Raw genomic sequence first — 18797 nt, forward strand, 5'->3', positions numbered from 1 at the left:
CAAAGATACAGCATAGTAAAAGTCAGCGTAATATTTCTGAAAAGAGAAGTTGCAGAATCCTCATTACTTCATGTAAGTTATTAGATATAAAGGAATTAAATTTATTGGTAATTGTGTGGGCACACTAAAAATCTGCGTGCTTGCAGGTCAGTACAGCACTGTTATTATCACGCATTCTTCAGGGCGAGACTTGTATGTGAGATTTTGCAGTGAAGGAAAAGAACTGCTGGCTTCAAAGAATGCACATTAATCATGTGGATTGCTCATGTTTATATAGGTAGAAGAGAAATCTTAAAGAGTACTAACGGCCATCAGATTAATATTTTTATTTTTAATTAAACTAAACAAATCGCTAACATGAGGGCAACACTCTAAATTTAAATTTGATTTCATTGCAAAAATTGGTTTTAAAATTTTCCTTTCCTTCCTTCTTAAAAGGAATCCTCTGCACAACAGAAGATTCTTAATCTAAATGAACACAATACAATTGATTTACAACAAGATACTACTGGAAAATTATTTCAGCCAGTACTACTGAGTAATTTCAGTTACAGTCAATGGCTTTAACCAGAAACACAAACCAAAATCTTCCAACCAAAATCACAGGAACCAGCAGAATGAGGTTTATTAACTTCCAGAAAAACATCTGGTTGTGCAGAAGAGATTGCTCCATTACATAAAAGGATTATTTGTTATTAACATTAATTCTTTCAACTGTATGCATTATGAGTTTTCTCATATTCTATAGAAGCTTTAACAAATTATCCCCAGAAACTAGCTGCATCCAAGCTAGACTTAATGTTGTGCATATTTTCTCGACGTTGTTTGGTATAAATATTTGCCTCTCCTTTTTGCAGCCGATGTCTCAGAACAGACTTTTGATGTTTGGTCAGCTGACGTTTTATCTTCTGTTTCACCAGTTCCTATAAATAAACAAAAAATTCAGCATCAGACTTTTTGGAGATCATTTAGTACTGATACATGGCACGATAGCACATTTTCAGTGCTAACATGAACATGCACAACCCTAACCAGAAGGCCTCTGTACATTGAGAAGTTAGTGATCTACACAGCAGTTATGTAAGCAAGCCCCGTCTGTGCTGTATTGCTGTAAGCTGCATGTACAGGGTTGTCGTCAGGGCTGTGCTGTGCTGCACAGATCTGCTGCCAGTAAGATAAACCAAGTCAGCTCCTGCTCAGTACTGGCAAACACACCTGTGTGGCCCTGCCTCTATCTAAAAGTGCAGCGAGAAGTTCTCATGTGAACCTTAGTTCAGCCTGACCACAGAAATAATGAACAGAATTGTCTCCTTGTAAGAAAATCATAAAATAGCTCGACAGACTAAAAAGAGAGATTCTCTGCCATGGGTAAGGTCTTATGGTGTGCTGCATATGTGTCGGGAGTCCTGTTCAATGCAACACCCTCAGGGCTCCCAGCATCTTAAGAGGTGTGGGATTATCTATGCTGTTCTCTTCTGATGGTCTTAGTTACAGTAAATAGTATTTTAAACCATACCTTATGGAGTTGTGTCTTTCTTATGGGGATCATAAAGGACCAGCACTCTCAGTGCAAAACACGTCTTCTTCAAAAATGTAAAAGCTGATAACATACTGTCCTATTTTAAGTTTTAAAAAAATAAAAGGACCAATAGAACATTTCATGTCCTGCAGTAATTATTTGGTTCATGCCTATATTACTTTCAGCACCCTGTTTTTTCTGAAAAAAGTTTGGATTACAAAGATCTGAGTATGACTATAACAGAAAACAACACTTTACCACAAATGTGGCTAAGAACAAAGGCCAGGAGTGATTTACAATTCCTCCAGTTTTCCCCTGTTGTGGTGAGGCACTCTCCTGTTAATATCTGGAAGGTCAGAACTGTCTCATGCCTCTACAGCAAAAGTACTGGAACAGTTCATCTGTTATTTACACCCATGTTTTCAATCAGAGTTCTGGTCTCTGTAACAATGGCAATAGCTATCCATAATAAAAATGAAGACATGATTTAGTAGATTGTGGCTGTGATTTTGTCATTTGGAAAATGATCCCAGATCAAACTGCTGCACTGGTATTGACCGCATACTTACATATCATGTCTTGGAAGAAAAAGAAATCAAATTATTTTCACCTTTCTGACTATTTAATCATGACAGAATCATATCTTGTTGAAAATCTCTAAGGAGTGTCTTATTTTTACTCTAATTAATAAAGCATTAAAAAAAATCATATAAAGGAACAAATCTGTCCTTAATAAAAAGATCTGATTTCCAAATAACTGGACAAGAGGAAAAATATCTAATTACATTTCCTTTACAGGTACCCCAATTTCAGTTGCCTTGTTGAGCTTTGTTGATTGTACTATCAATTGAACTTCACTGTGACATATGACATACTACGTTGGTAGGAGTAAATCAGGAACCAGAAAGCATAATTGTGGCAAGATATGCTCTTTAAGAACTGCTGTGACTAATACAATTAAAGTAACACAAGTAATGCGTGAATCCAATTACTCAATCCTGACTTCAGCAGAAATCCTGTAATAATTGAGGAACCACCTGAACAGTAGTTTCCTAAGTTACATAGCAGGCAGGCTAACTGCCAAAATGTGGGTAAAAAACCCCAGCTGGGTATGATACGTCCTTCCACGAGCACCTTGAAATAAAAAGCATAGATTATCTTTTAATTATTCTGAATAAAATACTTATTAGAACTAATTTACACTGTTGCACTGATGTCTTTCTTTTGCCAGTAAAGCACCTGCCATTCTGTCTTTTCTATAGGCAGAACCTGAAAGAAGGCTTCTCTACTTCTACTCTGGTCCAGGACAGATGACTAGTTTATACAAAACTTGCTAGAAGAAATTTTGCAAGATGGTACCAGAAGTCTTTGACATGTAACCATAATGTAAATTCACCAAATTCTATTACTTAACCACAGCACATGATTGAAAGACTCACTAATCTTTCCATCATCGTAACAGGAATACTGAGAAATGCTTCAGAGTAAACAAATTTACATTTTTATTATTTAAATTTTTCATCATTCAATTGTTTCCTCTAATTAAATTACAACAATGCATATAAAGCTTTGTACAAGCACAGAAAGATACCTTACTTTATGCGGAATAGCTGATTTTCCAACATTCATGACTTTCTGGCACAGTCTCCCAAGTTATGACTGTACCTACTACTATTGCCACAATTGTTTATATATGCCTATATGAATTTGTGTGATTAATTTTAAAATCTGCTAATGTTTTAGTATGTTTTCTCCAACAAACAGAAAGCAAGCTGCACAAACAACAGATAAATGCTAGCAGCAATAAGAGGCATCAGCTCTAAGCAGCCCAGTGGATCTTACTACAGTGACATTATTTTGCATTTTTAGTTTTGTAATTATTTTCTGTTACAAACAGCTCATTACAGGTATCACTTCACTAGTTCTAACACTCAAAATGAAGATTCAGCAATTGTCAGAAATGTTACTTTACTCAGCATGAAAACATGTAAGTGATCATTATGCAAGGTAAATTGATGCAGGATAAAGTTTTTTGTGTGGCTGAACCTCTTGAAACCTTTTCTGCTAAAGTGTTTTTATCTTACTTTTACAATAGAAAATTAAGTATGCACACATAATTTACAAATTTTTAACACATTCCGTGTCTGTCTACGGAATAAACACACATTCTCTAAATACTCTAAAAGGTTTCTATATCCACGTAACAGCCACTGATACCACTCAGTGGGGTACAGGAGTACAGTTTCAAGTAATTTCCTTTGTAGGACTCAGCAGCACTAATTTTTTTTTTTCTTCCAAATCTTGTACACTTAAATTAGCAAACTCAAAAAAAAAAAAAAAAGCATGGACCAGAAACTAGGAATTCCTGCAGGTCATCCTGGCTCTTGTTTACTTCATTCCACAGTTTTAACCTAACTCTTTGTCTCCTTAAGAAAACACAGCATCATCCCCTAGAATAAGAACTGTGATGACAAAGGTCAAAGTTGAGGCTTTTTTCTTGCATAAAGTCCTGTAAAAAAATGACTTAGAAGAGATTTAAACATGCTGTTCCTTCACATTTATTTACACATGTAACTTTATTGGTTATTGGTGTATCTTTAAAATACTTATCTTAAAAAACAAAATATAATCCAAACATGAAAGAGTAAAGCAGTCAACTGTTCCATGAATATTACAGCCACTGACAGGTACCTTGTGTAAAACAAGGCTGATTCACAAAATAACACATCATCTAACAGGCCAGTAGCAAAGCCTTTGTTAGAAGAGTACCAAAGCAATAAGTAGTAGACTGAAAAGACTGTAAATTAGGAAGATAAAAGTCTAACAAGGGAAAAAAAAACCCAAACAAAACACACTTGCCAGCACTAGACATTTCAGATGCAGTATTTCTAGGGCAAATGCTCTAATTAGGCAATAGAAATGCTTTGAAAAGGTACAAATTGGAAAAGTACATATTTATCATGAAAGAGTTGAAACTACACCAACACATTCCCCAAACAAGATTTTTCGGAGTTCTGCTCCTCACTGCAAATGAAAATGAGACTGAACATAGGCATGTATTCACAAGGTCAAGTATGTAGTCTACCCTAATTAAAAAAATGCCTCATGGATCAGCTGTCAGCTGAAAGAAGTTTCTACCTGTTTTGTACAAGAATTAATGAAGAACACTGGACTTTCTTCCCTTTAAAAGGAAAAGGCACTTTAAAAAATATGACAGAGGTAGCCACACCGACTAATGAGCAGTGCTGGGTTGAAGAGTAAGACAATAATGCAGAAAGTAAAATTTATTCATGTTGCCAAAGAAATAACTACTGAAGTGAGTTCATATAAATATTTCAGAAAAGAGTACGAAGAAATCTCTAAGATGACAGGTGAAAAAGGCCAAATTAAATCTTGCCTCAAGCATCCGATTTTAAAATAAAAAATATTAATTATGGCTAGCAACTGAAATGAATTAATTGATTATATGTTGTGTGTTAACACACATTAACATACATTAGCCTGCTTTGGCTAAATGAGAGCTTTTAATATGATGTGGAGCTTTGGTGAAAGAACAAAGAGCAGCACATGAAAGGAAGTGCTGGAAATCATTACCTGTAAACAATTCCAGAAGTATCAGTCCTATTTTTCTGTAGACATGGAAACTAGAGAGGTACATGGTAACAAGTCTTCTTACAGAGACTAGAGAACATTTTTACAAATACATACTAACAGCTATGTGCAAGTTAACATGGTCTGAACAGACTAGATAGTAACATAGTAACAATAATATTTACCGGTGGAATGGTTGAACAGCTCCCAGCACTTCTGACCGATGAGATACTTTTAGTCCTTGTTCTGTGCTCAGCACTCTCTTCACTTCTGAAATACGTAAATCAATTTTTTATTCTTTACTTATTCTTTATTCCACTAGCAAAACAAACATCTTTTGCCTCTATAAGCACCATATTTTATATATAACCTGAAAACTCACAACAAAACATGCAAATACTACAAAACATTTATGTTCTGAATATCAACATTAGTTGTTTAAAACCAGCTTTTTATCAAAGGAAGAATTCGTTGCACAACAGCCGCGTGTATACCAAGCACATGAAAAGAAGCTTCAGAACACTAAAAAAAAAAAAATACTTCAGATTCTACAAAATGTTTTGACATGTCATTTCACTACAAAGCAAAAGCAGATGAGGACGAGTATGAGCTTGGTATATGCCTCCAGGTGTGTGCTGGGCTGGCAAATTTTCATGTACAAGGGGCTAGCCTGAAGGTAAGCAGGAATTTCTAAGTATTTCAGGAAAGGAATTAAAGGCTAGAACACCACAGAGTACAATATATTGGAACAATATATTCCAAGGAGCTTGTTCTTGCTAATTTCAGCAGAGTGAGCAGCAGAATAATTTGGCTTTGAGATATTCAAATTACAAACTTACTCATAAAAGTTATTTAGAAGCAGTATCTTACTGTCAAGAACTCCTTCACTACTAATACTAACTGAAATAGAGAAAAAGAAAAAAAATCCACCACAGAAAATAGGTTGCTCTACGAATTAAATCCAAGACCAGTTACCCCATCAGATACTTCAGTTGTCTAGCTGTTTAAGATTTGTTGCACATTACATGTGAAGCTTTACATATATAGTACCAATCAACACGTTATCTACCATTAAGACCAAGAGGAAAGATATTCACGGCAATGTTTTCAAAATAAATTGAATTTTTAGTATTCAATTTAAACAAGGGTAGCTGAAGAGGTCCTTTTCAGTCTACTTGAAAGATTCACATTTACTGGGGAGAGGGGAGGAATCACACTCCTAGATAGGAAATATGAACCTTTACCTGTAATGCCTGAATTTCTCATTTAAAGTTGACAAGTCAACCAGATCAGGGCATTTGTCTTCATTCTCCTCATCATTACAGCACTCCTCTTGTCCTGTGTGATTTTTGACTTCAGCAGCGTTTTCAGTTATGCTTTTGCCCTTAAAAAAAGCAATTGCAGAACTCTCTGCATCTTCACCAGATTTCTGAAGCATAGCTTGCCCTTCAACTTCTTCTAAGGCTGAACTCAACTTTGACATACTCAGCCTTTGTGTATTTTCACTACTTTCAGTTGTATCAGCCTCCTCATTGACATACATAAAGTTGTCACAGGTTCTGCTTTCAGACAAATAACCCATTTCAGACATGAAGTCTTCATAGCTGTCTTTATCTTTGGTGAAGAAGTTGAGCTTATTCTCAGCATCTTCTACAAATTCTGATATCTCTGTTGTATTATCATCCTCATCAGAACCTGGTGGGTAAAGCAGGTCATCATCTTCTAGCATTTCTTTTGTATAGCCGCTGGCAGCGATCTCTCTATCAAGAGAACACTCTCTCCTGTGAAAGAATTGCATTTTGTTTTAATATGCTAAATCATCAAGCTACCAATATTCTACATTTTGGATTAAAAATACTAATCAAGCTGGACTGTAATTACCCATACTATTAACAAAGAGGATATACTCTTGTGAAACACACAGAACACCACATGGTAGAGCTGAGCTTCAGAAAAAAGTATTAACAGAATGTGACATCACAAAAGCAAACGACTACAATAGATGATTCCATCTCCATAACCAGTATTTTATTTTTGCAGGAATACAGTTTGGCTTTAAGCTCAGATTATGTTGAGCAAACAGAAGAATAAAGGGTACATATGACACAGAGAGACTGATTCAAGTGTGGTAGCCCTTTGGAACAGGGATCGGAATGAAACAAGGTCCTTTTCATTGCAACAGCTTCAGTCTTAAGTGAAAACTTACTTTGTTTTTCAAAAGGGACAAAAAAATTAGGAAGAAAACTTTCAGCATAATAATGCTTGAAGAGGCAGTCACCATATTTACCAGCATTTTAAAAATAAATTTAAAATTGAAACCCAAATTAATTCTTGATATACTAGAACTATAAAATGGGCTTCCAGAAGTAGAAGAAACTAATTCTGCATCCCTGCTAAAATTTCCTAGATATTTACCATTCAAATCAAGCTTTTAGACTGGTCTCTCTTCCTCAGCAGCAAGAAGAAAGACAAAGGAGGCAGTACTGTATTTTAAAGCACACTTTAGCTTTTGGAAACCACTTACAGTAACTTTGGTTGAATAAAACACAATAGAAATGACAAAAATATAATTTAAAATTGCATAGTTGGGCCTATTTTTTTTTTTAGTTCTTCTACAGCCACTTTTCACAGGCATCCATTTTTCTCACAACACCAGTATAAACAGGACAACTCAAATTTATCTGGCAGTTTCTACCTGATGTCTTTGAATGCTGGGAAGACCTCACTCTCATAGTTGAAACGTTTCTTAAAGAACTCCTTAATACAGTTAACATCTCTGTCAAAATACCTGTAAAGAAATACAGAAGTGTAAAGACATAAAATCAAGGTAATGAATTCTACTGCAGTGACAAACTTTTACCCTGTATCTTGTCTTTTGCTGATTTTATTTTAAAATCATTCCTATTAGTGATCACAAGGCAAAAGCTAGGGAGACAAATTGCATGCAGTATACTTCCAAGCACTTCTTAATGTCATTCTCTCTCAGAAGGAATTAATTACATATTTAGCCTAAAGAGACATTTCTACTCATTCATAAATCAAATTACATTTGGAACATTTTTTTGTGCTGCATGACAACAATGGTAGAAAAAGAATCAGAAACAGGACTATGGAAACAGTCATAGTTGACTATTTGCTGTCATCAGCACTTGTCAGATTTACTTTGACAAAAATCTTTAAATTTGAACCTACCATTCAGCATTTGCATGTGATGTTGATACCATCTGAGGGAAATCAATCATAGTGACATGGTCATCATTATCCAATATGAGATTAAATTCATTGAAATCACCATGAATCAAACCATGATTGGCAAGATTTACAATCAGATCCATTAATTCACTGTAGACAGAGGCAGGATCTTCCACGTGGTGCACCTGGCACCTGAAAATATAAATAAAATATCCTGAACATTGAAAAACTTAATTTAGAAATACAAGCAAAGTATATGAAATACATGTGACAGAATGCCAGAGTAATTAAAGTTAAAAAGGTCCTCAAGTCTCTAGTCCAATACTCTCCTCCAAGCTCAGTCAACTTTGAGATCAGATCAGATGACTCAGGGCTTTATATAGTTCGGGCTTGAAAAATTCTAGGGATGAAGAGAGCCTGTGCAACCCTCTCCAAGTACCCTGTACCACTGCCTCACTGTCCTCAATGGGACAAAATGTCTCCTTATAAGGCTAAATCTCAATTTATGCTTACTGTCTGCCAGCAGGAACCATATCGTAATACATAATTTAAATAACAGATCCATAAATTTTTATGCTTCTCCTGGTTTAGGTAATTTTATGGTCTCAGTAGGAACTAGGTCTTCCTGTATTCAAATTCAGATGCCTCATGACATTTTCTTTTAGAAATTCTTATTTTCTACACTGTTAGGAAAAAAGAAATTTTAAAAAAAAAAAGCTTAAAGCATTCCTGAACATATACCTGAGAAAGCAATGTACCTTAAGTGGCAAAATACAAATCATCTGGCCTTTAGAAACAAAACAAGTAAAAAAGCAGTGTTGTGGTTTAACCCTCGCTCACTCCCCCCTCACCCGGAGGGATGGGGAGGAGAGTTGGAAAGGAATGCAAAACCTGAGGGTTGAGATAAGAACAATTTAATAATTGAAACAGAATAAAAATGAAAGAACAATAATAACAATGATGACAGTAACAGTTATAATGAAAAGGGAAAGGGAAAGAATAAAATCCAGAGGGGAAGGTAGAAAGGAACACGTGGCACACAATGCACCTGCTCAGCACCCGCCGACCGATGCCCAGCCAGTCCCCAGTCCCGGAGCAATGACCCACCCACCCCGGCCAGCCCCCCAGGCATATATACCGGGCGTGACATCCCATGGTATGGAATACCTCTTTGGCTAGTTCAAGTCAGCTGTCCTGGCTGTGTCCCCTCCCAGTTCCTTGTGTCCCTCCATCCTTTTGGCTAACAAGGCCTGAGGAACTGAAGTCTCACACCAAATCCAAACCACTGCACTGCAGTAGCTACTAAGAAGAAAACTAACTCTGTCCCAGATGAGACCAGGACACACAGTTTTCAATGTAAACTGAGCAGAAGTTCTAAAATAGTTATAATCTTACCAGAATCACCACTGTAAGGATCAAAAACTGAAGCTCAGAACATGAATGATACTGTATTCAATACTGTATATAACCAATAACATATCAAATATGTGATTTCTGTGCAGAAAACAGTTGCATTACTACCTTTTGTCACACTGCTCTTTTGGTGTATTCCTTACTTAAAAAAAATCAGTCTATTTCACCAGTTTCTTTGGACTAAGAAAAAAACTCATTTCTCTGTATAAATAAATTATAACCTTGCTTATCTTATTAAGTAGAGTGCTAGTGATTGTGGGCTAGAGAGCATTATGCAGCATGGTGAAGTCAGAATTCACTTACATGACAAGGAAAAACCCTAATCCTTTAACCTTACTGAACCTAACATTGTTAGGATTTCTACAACGTAGGGAATTCAGGCAACAGTACTTACAAAGGATAGCCATCAATGAGCTCCATAACAACTGCATGCCTGTTGTAGTCCACAGGTTTTGGAACAGGAAATTTTCTGTCATGCAAAGCCTGGAAACAGACAATACGTTGAAAAATTGAAATTAAATAGTTAAGAAAACATTACTATATTGACAAATTCCCGTCAAATATAAGCAATAAATATTACCATGGAAGCAGCATACATTACTCAAATGCTAACTGGAAACTTCAAATCACATGCTTATGAAGGAATATGTCATAACATATACGTAACATAACTCTGACTGCGAAGACAAATAAAATCTGTAAGTTTAAACAGTAAGTGCACTGCTATATTGTCAACAGTTTAATTATTGTGCACCTGGAAGAAAAACACAGCAGAATGAAGAGTGGCAGAATCATACTTGGTCTGCTAGCCCAAGTAACCAATAGCAGGTAACTGGAAACAGGTTGTCAGGAATTAGAAAAATACTCCACACTAAGCTGCTGCCAATATAGTTCTGCCTAACTAGTTACTCTACAATCAGTTGCTGTAAGACGATAGTTCATTCTTAAATATTAAAAACCAGTATTACACCAATTAAAGATTAACCAAAGGGAGAATATTTTGAAGCTCTACTGTTCGCCTTTTCCAACTCAAATTTAGTCATTCACTTGATCCACTCAACTTCTTTATGGGTTCATTCACTTTTTACTCATTCTTCTGTTACTAGTGATTTTTTCTTAGATAGAGGTCTAAGTTAAGGCAACATAAATATAGCTTTTGTTACTTTAAAATTAAACTATCATCGCTTTTCAGAATGCAATTAATGCTCTCTCAACTCTCTTTTCAAGGAAATTAGCCCCCATGATCATATTCCTTCAAATTCTGACCACATCATGCTTTACCAGTTAGAACAACTGGACCAATACAGAGGTTCTAAATGATGGTAATAGTTCCTTCTCCCTCTGTGGAGGCCACTGGTAGAACCCACTGAGTTTTTTTAAGAGAAACAAGAAAATAATATTTAATGTATATGGTACTGTTAAATAGCACAAAAGGAGAAGGGAAAACTAGTTTTTTGTAAATGACTAGTTTTCCACTGTCAACTTTTAATTACTTTATAACATCTGCATTTTTTTAAAGGTCAAAAAATCTAGTACTCAGAGTAGCAATATATACTTGGAAATGAAATCTTCTTGCACAGTATAGAACAAAATGTGCGTTTTCAGGTCTGAACACCAGTCTGGACAGAAAGATTTGCTTCAACAGCACAGCAACAACTGAAAGCATGGTAAATTAAAAAATAAGTAAATTATTTTTTAAAAATGACAGCTGGGTAATAATAATTCTGACAAGAGTAATTCTGGAAAGAGTTATTCTGACAAGAAACTGTAAATTTCCTTACTTTTTAAGGTGTTTCTGCAAGCTTATGCAATAGATTTTGAAGGAAAAACAGCAGCACTGGTGATACATAAATTATCTATCCATAAATAAAAAAAATAATTTGAATTTCTCTCATGGCACCTGTTTCTGTTGCAAGGGACTTCCAAGGCAAAGCTTCATTTTGCCACTAAAAAGCATACAAAATACATAGCATTGAAATTCTCTGAAACATAATACTGTAAGTCTGTTAGGGGAGGAAAAAAAACAAACAAAAGAAGTGTAAATCCTACCACTACTGTAAATATGAAATAATCAAAAGACAGTCTGGAAAGTATCTTCAGTCTATTACACCATTGCTGCTAGTGTGTGAATGGTCACCCACCTTCATATATGCAAACTCCTTCATTGCTGCCAGCCGGGATAAATACAGCCATGACATTTTATGTCTGTGCTTGTGGTAGTCACGTTTATTTTTCAGACTGCGAAAAGAAGTTCTTCCAAGCCTATGTAATTTCAATGCAAACTGTTGCTCCTCTTCATTTGCAACAATGTAAATATCTAGAAGACATAATAGCATAGCTCTAAATCTAACAAGCTAGGTAGGATCTGATGAAAACTGCAGCATTAAGGTCTGTTACTTCACTTCTCACAATTACTGTATCTGGCATGGCAAGTTCTCCTACAGTTAGTAAAGACAGCTAAATTAACATATTGCATACTAAGAGATCATAAAAAGAAGAAATTATTGTTAGAGATTATGGTACTCCACTAGAAGAAATACTGATGTGATCTGAAACATCTGTCAGATTAGGAGATCTTAAGGTTCCTATGCTCAGGTTAACATCCCCAGGCTATCTGCACAGCAAAGAACAAATATAAGCTATCCTTGAGCGAAATCTAAGGCAGATGCTGGTGTTCTTATTAATCACAATCTGGAAGAGCCGCCTTCTTTCTATTGTGTGGATAGACAACTCAAAGGGACCAGCCTCTCACTTTAAACAGTGTTAACAGACAGCTCGTGTTTCATTTCTACCATTTGTTCCAATAAACCCCTTCTCACTATCCAATTTCACAAGTTATGTGCTGCGTCACATTACAATCTACATGAACATAAGAGGAACCAACACAGCACTCCAATAGTTTTGACCCTATTTTACTTTACCATAAAGTGGGATGAAAAAACTGAAATTATCTTTTTGCTAAAATGGTTCAAAACTCTACAAAGCATGGGACAAATAGCATCTGCCTGCAAAGCAACTTTTTAAGCGATGAACTAAGAATCAACAAAACTGTCAAAGTAGAATGACACTCTTGTGAAGAAACATTCAAATGCAGCCAGAAGCCTCACACAACATTTGAACAAGTGAAACATAAATCTTGGTGTTTGACAGATTAACTGATGTGACCATCCAGAAGAAAACTTAACTAGTTTCTAGCAAAACATGTGCAGCATTACAGCTGTGTTTGCTTAAAGAAATTATTAAAAATGGGGGGTTTTAGTTACCTGATTCTTTGCCAACACCCATCTGGTTTCCAACAGAATGTATAACTTGTCGGGAAGACAGAGTTTTCAAAGCAAGGTAATCATATCCTGCATTTGTTAACCGATAACCCTGGACAGCTAGTCAAGAATAAAATACAAAACATTTAATTCCTCATTAATTAAATTAATTAATTATACTGCATTTAAAGTAAGTCTCAATTTAGTCTTGTTTCAGCTTACAGTACACAGCACTCAAGTAGTATTTCACCCATCGGCTAATATCAGCCCGACAGGAAAGAATGGTAAAGATGTTTGAACTCCTGTAAGTTTTATGAAAATTGACAACTGGGCAAAAGACAAGACATGCTCTTAGCCCCTCTAATAGAGGCAATGGCAGTATTTTAAATAGCCTGGGAAAACCCAAGGAGCATTTTGGAAGATACACATATAGGAGATGCATCAGGGACATAGGATTGTTGTGGTAATCTACAGCAACTCTTAATGCTATGAAGAACGGAGACAAAAAGGATATGAATTTCCTGCAAACTTGTACAGTATGTTTGCAAAGCTAGATACAACTAAAAGGCTGAAGGAAATGGGGAAAAGCCTGCACAACTACTACCTGTCACATGACAGGGAATAAAAGCTACTTGAGTAGTTGTTTGGTGGGGGTGAAACATACAAAGTGTTTGCAGTCTGGTCCAGTTTGTGTACTACATGACTGTAACTAATTTGGGTTGATTCCTGTATGCATTTGAATATTGCCTTAACTGATGTTTCTTTCATTTTTCACAGTTTTTGTGACTAAGCAATACAGAAAATTAACTGTTCATCTCTTTTCTGCCTGTCATCTTCATAGACATGAGAATTCAGCAGACAGCTACAACATTTGGTCTGCACAAATCCATATTCCCAGGGCAGGTTCAAGAGAACACAAAGCTAGTAAGTGCTCTGGCTGCTCATACGTGCCAAGCTGTGGTACTTCTGCAAGTACCACTGTGAGGGCATTGGGGACAGAATGAGAGTGAGAGCCCAACATAAAATTCAAACTCACTTTTAGTTCGTTCATAAGCTAGAAGTCTGTGCTTCACCAACTCCCTCAAAATTTTATTACAACCACCATGTTTAAGGCTGGCAATGGAAGCAATTAAGCTAGCAGGAACTATTTCATGGTTCTTCATGCCCATTTCCACCTAAAAGACCAAATAAAAATAGCTTCGTTAGCCCCTGTGTTCAACAATGAAGTAAGATCCCACTTGAGACTAAAATCACTTTTTATGGATGCACTATTACTTTTTCTGTGACTTACCCAAACTTTTTAATACACACCACTGCCCCTTGCTGTCCCTTGTATAATTCTGCCTTGAAACTTCTATAGTACCGGCCCGAAAATGAATGGCCGATTAGAGTTCGGTTGCAGCAGCAGATGAACGCACAGGTCTGCTTTTCTCAGACCAGATGATTTTCTCGCACTCAAACGGCCACGCTCCCTTCGCCCTCCTGCCAGGACCCCGCTGCCGGGACAGGCAAGACAGCCCAGCGGGTGCGGCCACGCAGCTAGGCAAGGCACCAGGCCGCGCACTGGCAAACCTCTGCTCCCTCCTCCTTAGACAAGGGGCCAAAAGCCACCAGCACGTGCAGAGAAACTGGCGACCGTACCTTGCCGGGCGGCCACCATCTGGGCAGCCCCAGCGACCGCTCCGCCGTCAGCTATCCCGAGCCGGCCGGCCGAAGGGGAGAACGCGAGCTGGGCCCACCCTGCGGCAAACACCAACATCGGACCCCAGGGGAGGCGGCGGTAACGCAAACCGGCCCCATTCCCCCGCAGCCTTTCTTCCGCTGCCGTCTGCGACGCAAACGACCCGGTCTCCCATCCGCGCCCGGAGTGCGCCCGACCCGCCCTAGCCAACCGGCCACGCGGAACTCCACGGGCAGGGCTGGGCCAGGCAGGCCGCCTCCCCTCCCCCCGCTCGCCCGTCCTCCCAGCCAGGCCTCTCCGCCGGCTCACCGCTGTCAGGACCCTGAAGTGCTCCTTGGAGAGGTACCGAAGCATCACCACGTTCAGCTTCCCCATGACGGCTGCGGCCGGCACACGCTAGCGGCGCCGACAGCCCGGTTCGCCCGGAGAGCGGGGCCGCGCAGGAACGCGCCCGCCCGCCGCACCACCCCGGCGCATGCGCGGAACTCGCACGGCGGCGGCCAGCCCCGCCGGGCCGGGGTGCGGCGTGCTTGGGTCCTGGCAGCTGCCTCGGCTGAACCTTTGCGTGCCTCATTCGTGCCCGAGTCATTACGGACTGACAGTGGAGTCAGAGCAAGCCTTTAGTCCGACACTGCCTTGTCCTCCCTCTCTGCTGTGAATTAGTTGGGTGCCCTGTGCATCTGCCAAGACCGGCTCCCCAGAAACAGAAGCGACACCCGAAGCCGCGCAGCCAAAGCCGCCCGCGGCGCGTCCCTGGCCGGCCCAGCCGCGGAGCGGGACCCGCGCCACGCCCCTCCGGCCCCTTCGGCCCCTCCGGCCCCGCCGCCGTCCGCAAGGTGCGGCCGCAGCTGCGCCTGCGCACGTCCGGGCTCGGCGGGCGGGGAGCTGCCGGCGGGTCGGGCGGCGCGCGGCGGCCGCTCGGTGTGCGCCTGCGCCGTGCGCGCGGCGCTGTGCGTGGGGGCGGGGCCGCGGGAGGCGCGGGGGTGCTCGGACCGAGGAGGCCCGTAGCCCCTCGCTGGCCGGTGCGGGTGGTCCTGCCCCGTCGCAGCCCCTCCGAGGGGGAGTCGGCGGTCCGAGCTCGCGTTTCCTGCCTGGGGAAGGAAACGCTTCCACAGCCTTGTCGGTACCTGCACCGTAATGTGTACCGGGCTGCAGAGGGAGGGTTAATTAATTGTATTCGGTAGCAGTACGGAGGAACGAGACACGCTTTCCTCAGTCGCTTTGTCATGTAGTTACGTGTGATGAAAATGCCCCTGGTGAACTCGCCTACTACATTTGTCAGATTTTTTCTCAAGGTGTTTGGTGGAAAGGGTATCTTTCTGTTGTCTTAAACCAGTAAACCCTTGATACTTTTTTTTACTTTCAGAACTTAAGCTGTCTGTAACTGCTATCAAATATGCACTGCCGCCCCCCCCCCCCTTTTTTTTTTTTTTTCTTTTTAGACATTTCTGAAATGGCCAGTTAGAAAGATGTTACTATTCAAGTATCCTTAAGAAAAGTTTTCACAATGCTAGAGGATCTATGTGTTTTTGTCTGTTTTCCTTGCAGTGAGTTGCCAGAAGTACAAGCAGAAATCCTATATAAAGATGTGAAATAATTTCTGCATGCAATGTGCTGGCCTGTGACACGGTGCTCTCAGGGTGCTGAGGACGACAGATCATGCGGAGGAACGGCATGTGGTGTGTCGAAATTCTGTACAGCAGTCTGATGGGTACTTTAGCCTCATCGAGTGGGTATGGGCCTTCCACCAGACTCCTGATCACTATTACCTCTACTGAAACCAGAGCCTGATTCTAACTTTCTGCTAGAGTATCCTCATCTCTCTAACCTCCACAAACCCCGGTTCCATATCCACATATCTACTTCACTTGTGTTATCTGTACCTTTCAAAGTATTATATTTTACCATGGAATAAGTAGTTAGTTCTGCTAATCAGCTGCACGTTTCAGGTACCTCTGGAGGAGTCAGTTCACTGTTGCTCAACATCTAATGAGCCCTGCAGCAGTTACTTTATAGTTTCTGATGGAGAGAGGTGGTAAATACTTACAGTTGATCAGCTGTTGTTCTGTACCTGCATTCAAACAGAATTATTTGGGGTTGTTGTACTTTATTCATTCCATGTCTCAAAGACTTTTTGTTCTTTGTCTCTGTTACTGCTGTCACTGTGCCACCTTGCTTGCAGGGCTTGGCCAGCATGCAGGCGTGCAGAGCTGTCAGCTACAAGGTAGAGCCTGGCAGTGCTCAGGTAGTCAGGACTGCTTGATAGCATCGTGCGCTACCTGGATCCATGGCTCCCGACCACAAGCTGCTGCTCATGGTGGTTGGGCTGTGGAAAAGAAGAGGCAAAACCGAACTCCTCCTGCACCAGTGCCAGGTGTTATGGCAGAAGTGTTCTTCTGTGATCTCTCATGTAGGTTAGGCTTTCCTGCTATAAGGAGTCTGTGGAGGAATAAACAGGAGTAATATAATCAACGTGTGGGACACCTAACCATTCTCAATGTTTTAGGTTAGCACTCAGTGAAACACAGTGTAAAGAGGACACATTCAGTATATTTGTTTCCTCAATATTAGTAGTACACTTTCAGGAAAACATTGAAAAAGCATAAGAGGCTGGTGAAGGGTCTAGGGAACAAGTCTTATAAGGAGCAGTAGATGGAACTGGAGTTTCTTGGTGTGGAGAAGAGCACACTCACCTGAGATTGTGGTGAGGTGGGTGTCAGTCTCTTCAACATGTGATAACAAGTGATAGGACAAGAGGAAATGGTCTCAAGTTGTGCCAGGGAAGACTTAGATTTGCTATGAGGAAAAAATTCTTCACTAAAAGGGTTGTCAAGCACTGGAACAGGCTGCCCAGGGAAGTGGTTGACTCACCATCCCTGGAAGTATTTAAAATATGGGTAGATGTGGTGCTTAAGGACACAGTTCAGTGGTGGACTTGGCAGTGTTAGGTTTATGGATGGACTTGATCTTAAGGGTCTTTCCCTACCTAAATGAGTCTAGGATTCTATGATTTGTTGGCCGTTAATGAATGTCAGTAACGCATTTCAGTGTGGAGGTTTTGGGTTTTTTTGGGGGGAGGGCCTGTATGTTTTGCTTTGACTCAGGGTTTTTTGGGTGTTTTTTTAGTATTATTTCATCCATGTTCTCATATGACATGATGAAGAATAGTGTATCCTGATTTCCTGTTTGGCATTTCTTCTACAAAGTTTGCTGGCAAGCCTTGGAAGATGAGGTAGTTCTATAAAATCTGTATGCTAGAAACACCAGGAACATGTGACTGGAAGGTGAGTTTCCAAATGAGCTATCTCGAGACAAAAAGAAGAGGACATTAAACCACTGTACAATTAATTAATTAAGAGACCAGCTGTTTGAATATAGTATTATAATAATAATACTAATAATACTCCCATGCAGAACTTCATATTCATGGCCTTTAACAAGGAATAGTAGCTTTAAAATTTTTCCTCCAGGCTGTCTCTAGCATGACCCACTGCTACTATGCTTTAGATTCTAACTGCAGCAGATCTTGTTGCATATTCTTAATATAGAATCACTTCTTTATAGCACAAATGTGTTCTGGACTTAAAAGGAGGCCCCTTGAAAGTTGAACTTGTAAACTGAGATGTTAAATTTTCAGGATAAACAGTTAAAAAAAAGAATCTTTCTTAGAAATTGCTTGTGAGCTCAAGTTCATAACCATGAAAAAAGAATGTTCTCTACAAGCCTGCACTGATGTAACAAAATTAATGAGGACTGTAAAAATACAGTTATTTTTGGCTGGTCAATATATTTCTAAGATCATGTTGCCTTTTTTAATCTTTTTAACTTTAACTTATATTTGTGTGTATATGTGTATGAATGATCAGTGTGGGGGTAGAAAAAAACCAACCTGGTATTTTTCAAAACTTCTCTAATGAATAGCAGAGTTTATGCCAGGTGTACAAATTCTGCACATTCCTTTCTGAAGGTAGTTTTACAAATCCCCAAAAGCTCTAGTTAAATGCAACATTTGAACAGTGCAGTTCATATAGTAGACTCTTTCATAGCAGTTTTGGAAAACTACTGTTCACAAGACAGATATGAATGCTTATGAGTTTATTGCTGCAGGTGTCCCTTTTCAAATGAAAATTAGCAATAACTC

General features: G+C 39.4%; 1 protein-coding gene across 2 annotated transcripts; it reads right to left on the reverse strand.

Annotated features, from left to right (window-relative positions):
• Positions 1-600: 600 nt before the first annotated feature.
• On the reverse strand, positions 601-15382 carry RIOK2 (RIO kinase 2). Of its 2 annotated transcripts, none has more exons than XM_005446855.4 (10): positions 14966-15382; positions 14012-14150; positions 12979-13095; positions 11857-12032; positions 10110-10198; positions 8303-8494; positions 7806-7898; positions 6355-6891; positions 5296-5380; positions 601-923 (listed from the first exon to the last, which is right to left on the reverse strand). In XM_005446855.4, exons 1-10 carry the CDS (start codon positions 15029-15031, stop codon positions 762-764), a joined length of 1656 nt encoding a protein of 551 aa, XP_005446912.2. In that variant the 5' UTR covers positions 15032-15382; the 3' UTR covers positions 601-761. The 2 variants fall into 2 exon arrangements, with proteins under 2 accessions (XP_005446912.2, XP_027671974.2); XM_027816173.2 differs by having other exon boundaries at positions 6364-6891; positions 14966-15380.
• Positions 15383-18797: the final 3415 nt, after the last annotated feature.

This window comes from Falco cherrug, chromosome Z (assembly GCF_023634085.1).
Source record: "Falco cherrug isolate bFalChe1 chromosome Z, bFalChe1.pri, whole genome shotgun sequence".
Taxonomy (NCBI): domain Eukaryota; kingdom Metazoa; phylum Chordata; class Aves; order Falconiformes; family Falconidae; genus Falco; species Falco cherrug.

Excerpts from the sequence above, each read along its gene's own strand:
- RIOK2 (XM_005446855.4), bottom strand. The coding sequence starts at position 15,031 with ATGGGGAAGCTGAACGTGGTGATGCTTCGGTACCTCTCCAAGGAGCAC. Across the intron at positions 14,151-14,965 it reads ACTTCAGGGTCCTGACAGCG|GTGGAAATGGGCATGAAGAA; the intron begins GTGAGCCGGCGG and ends TTGGTCTTTTAG. Across the intron at positions 5,381-6,354 it reads GAGAAATTCAGGCATTACAG|AAGTGAAGAGAGTGCTGAGC; the intron begins GTAAAGGTTCAT and ends TACGTATTTCAG.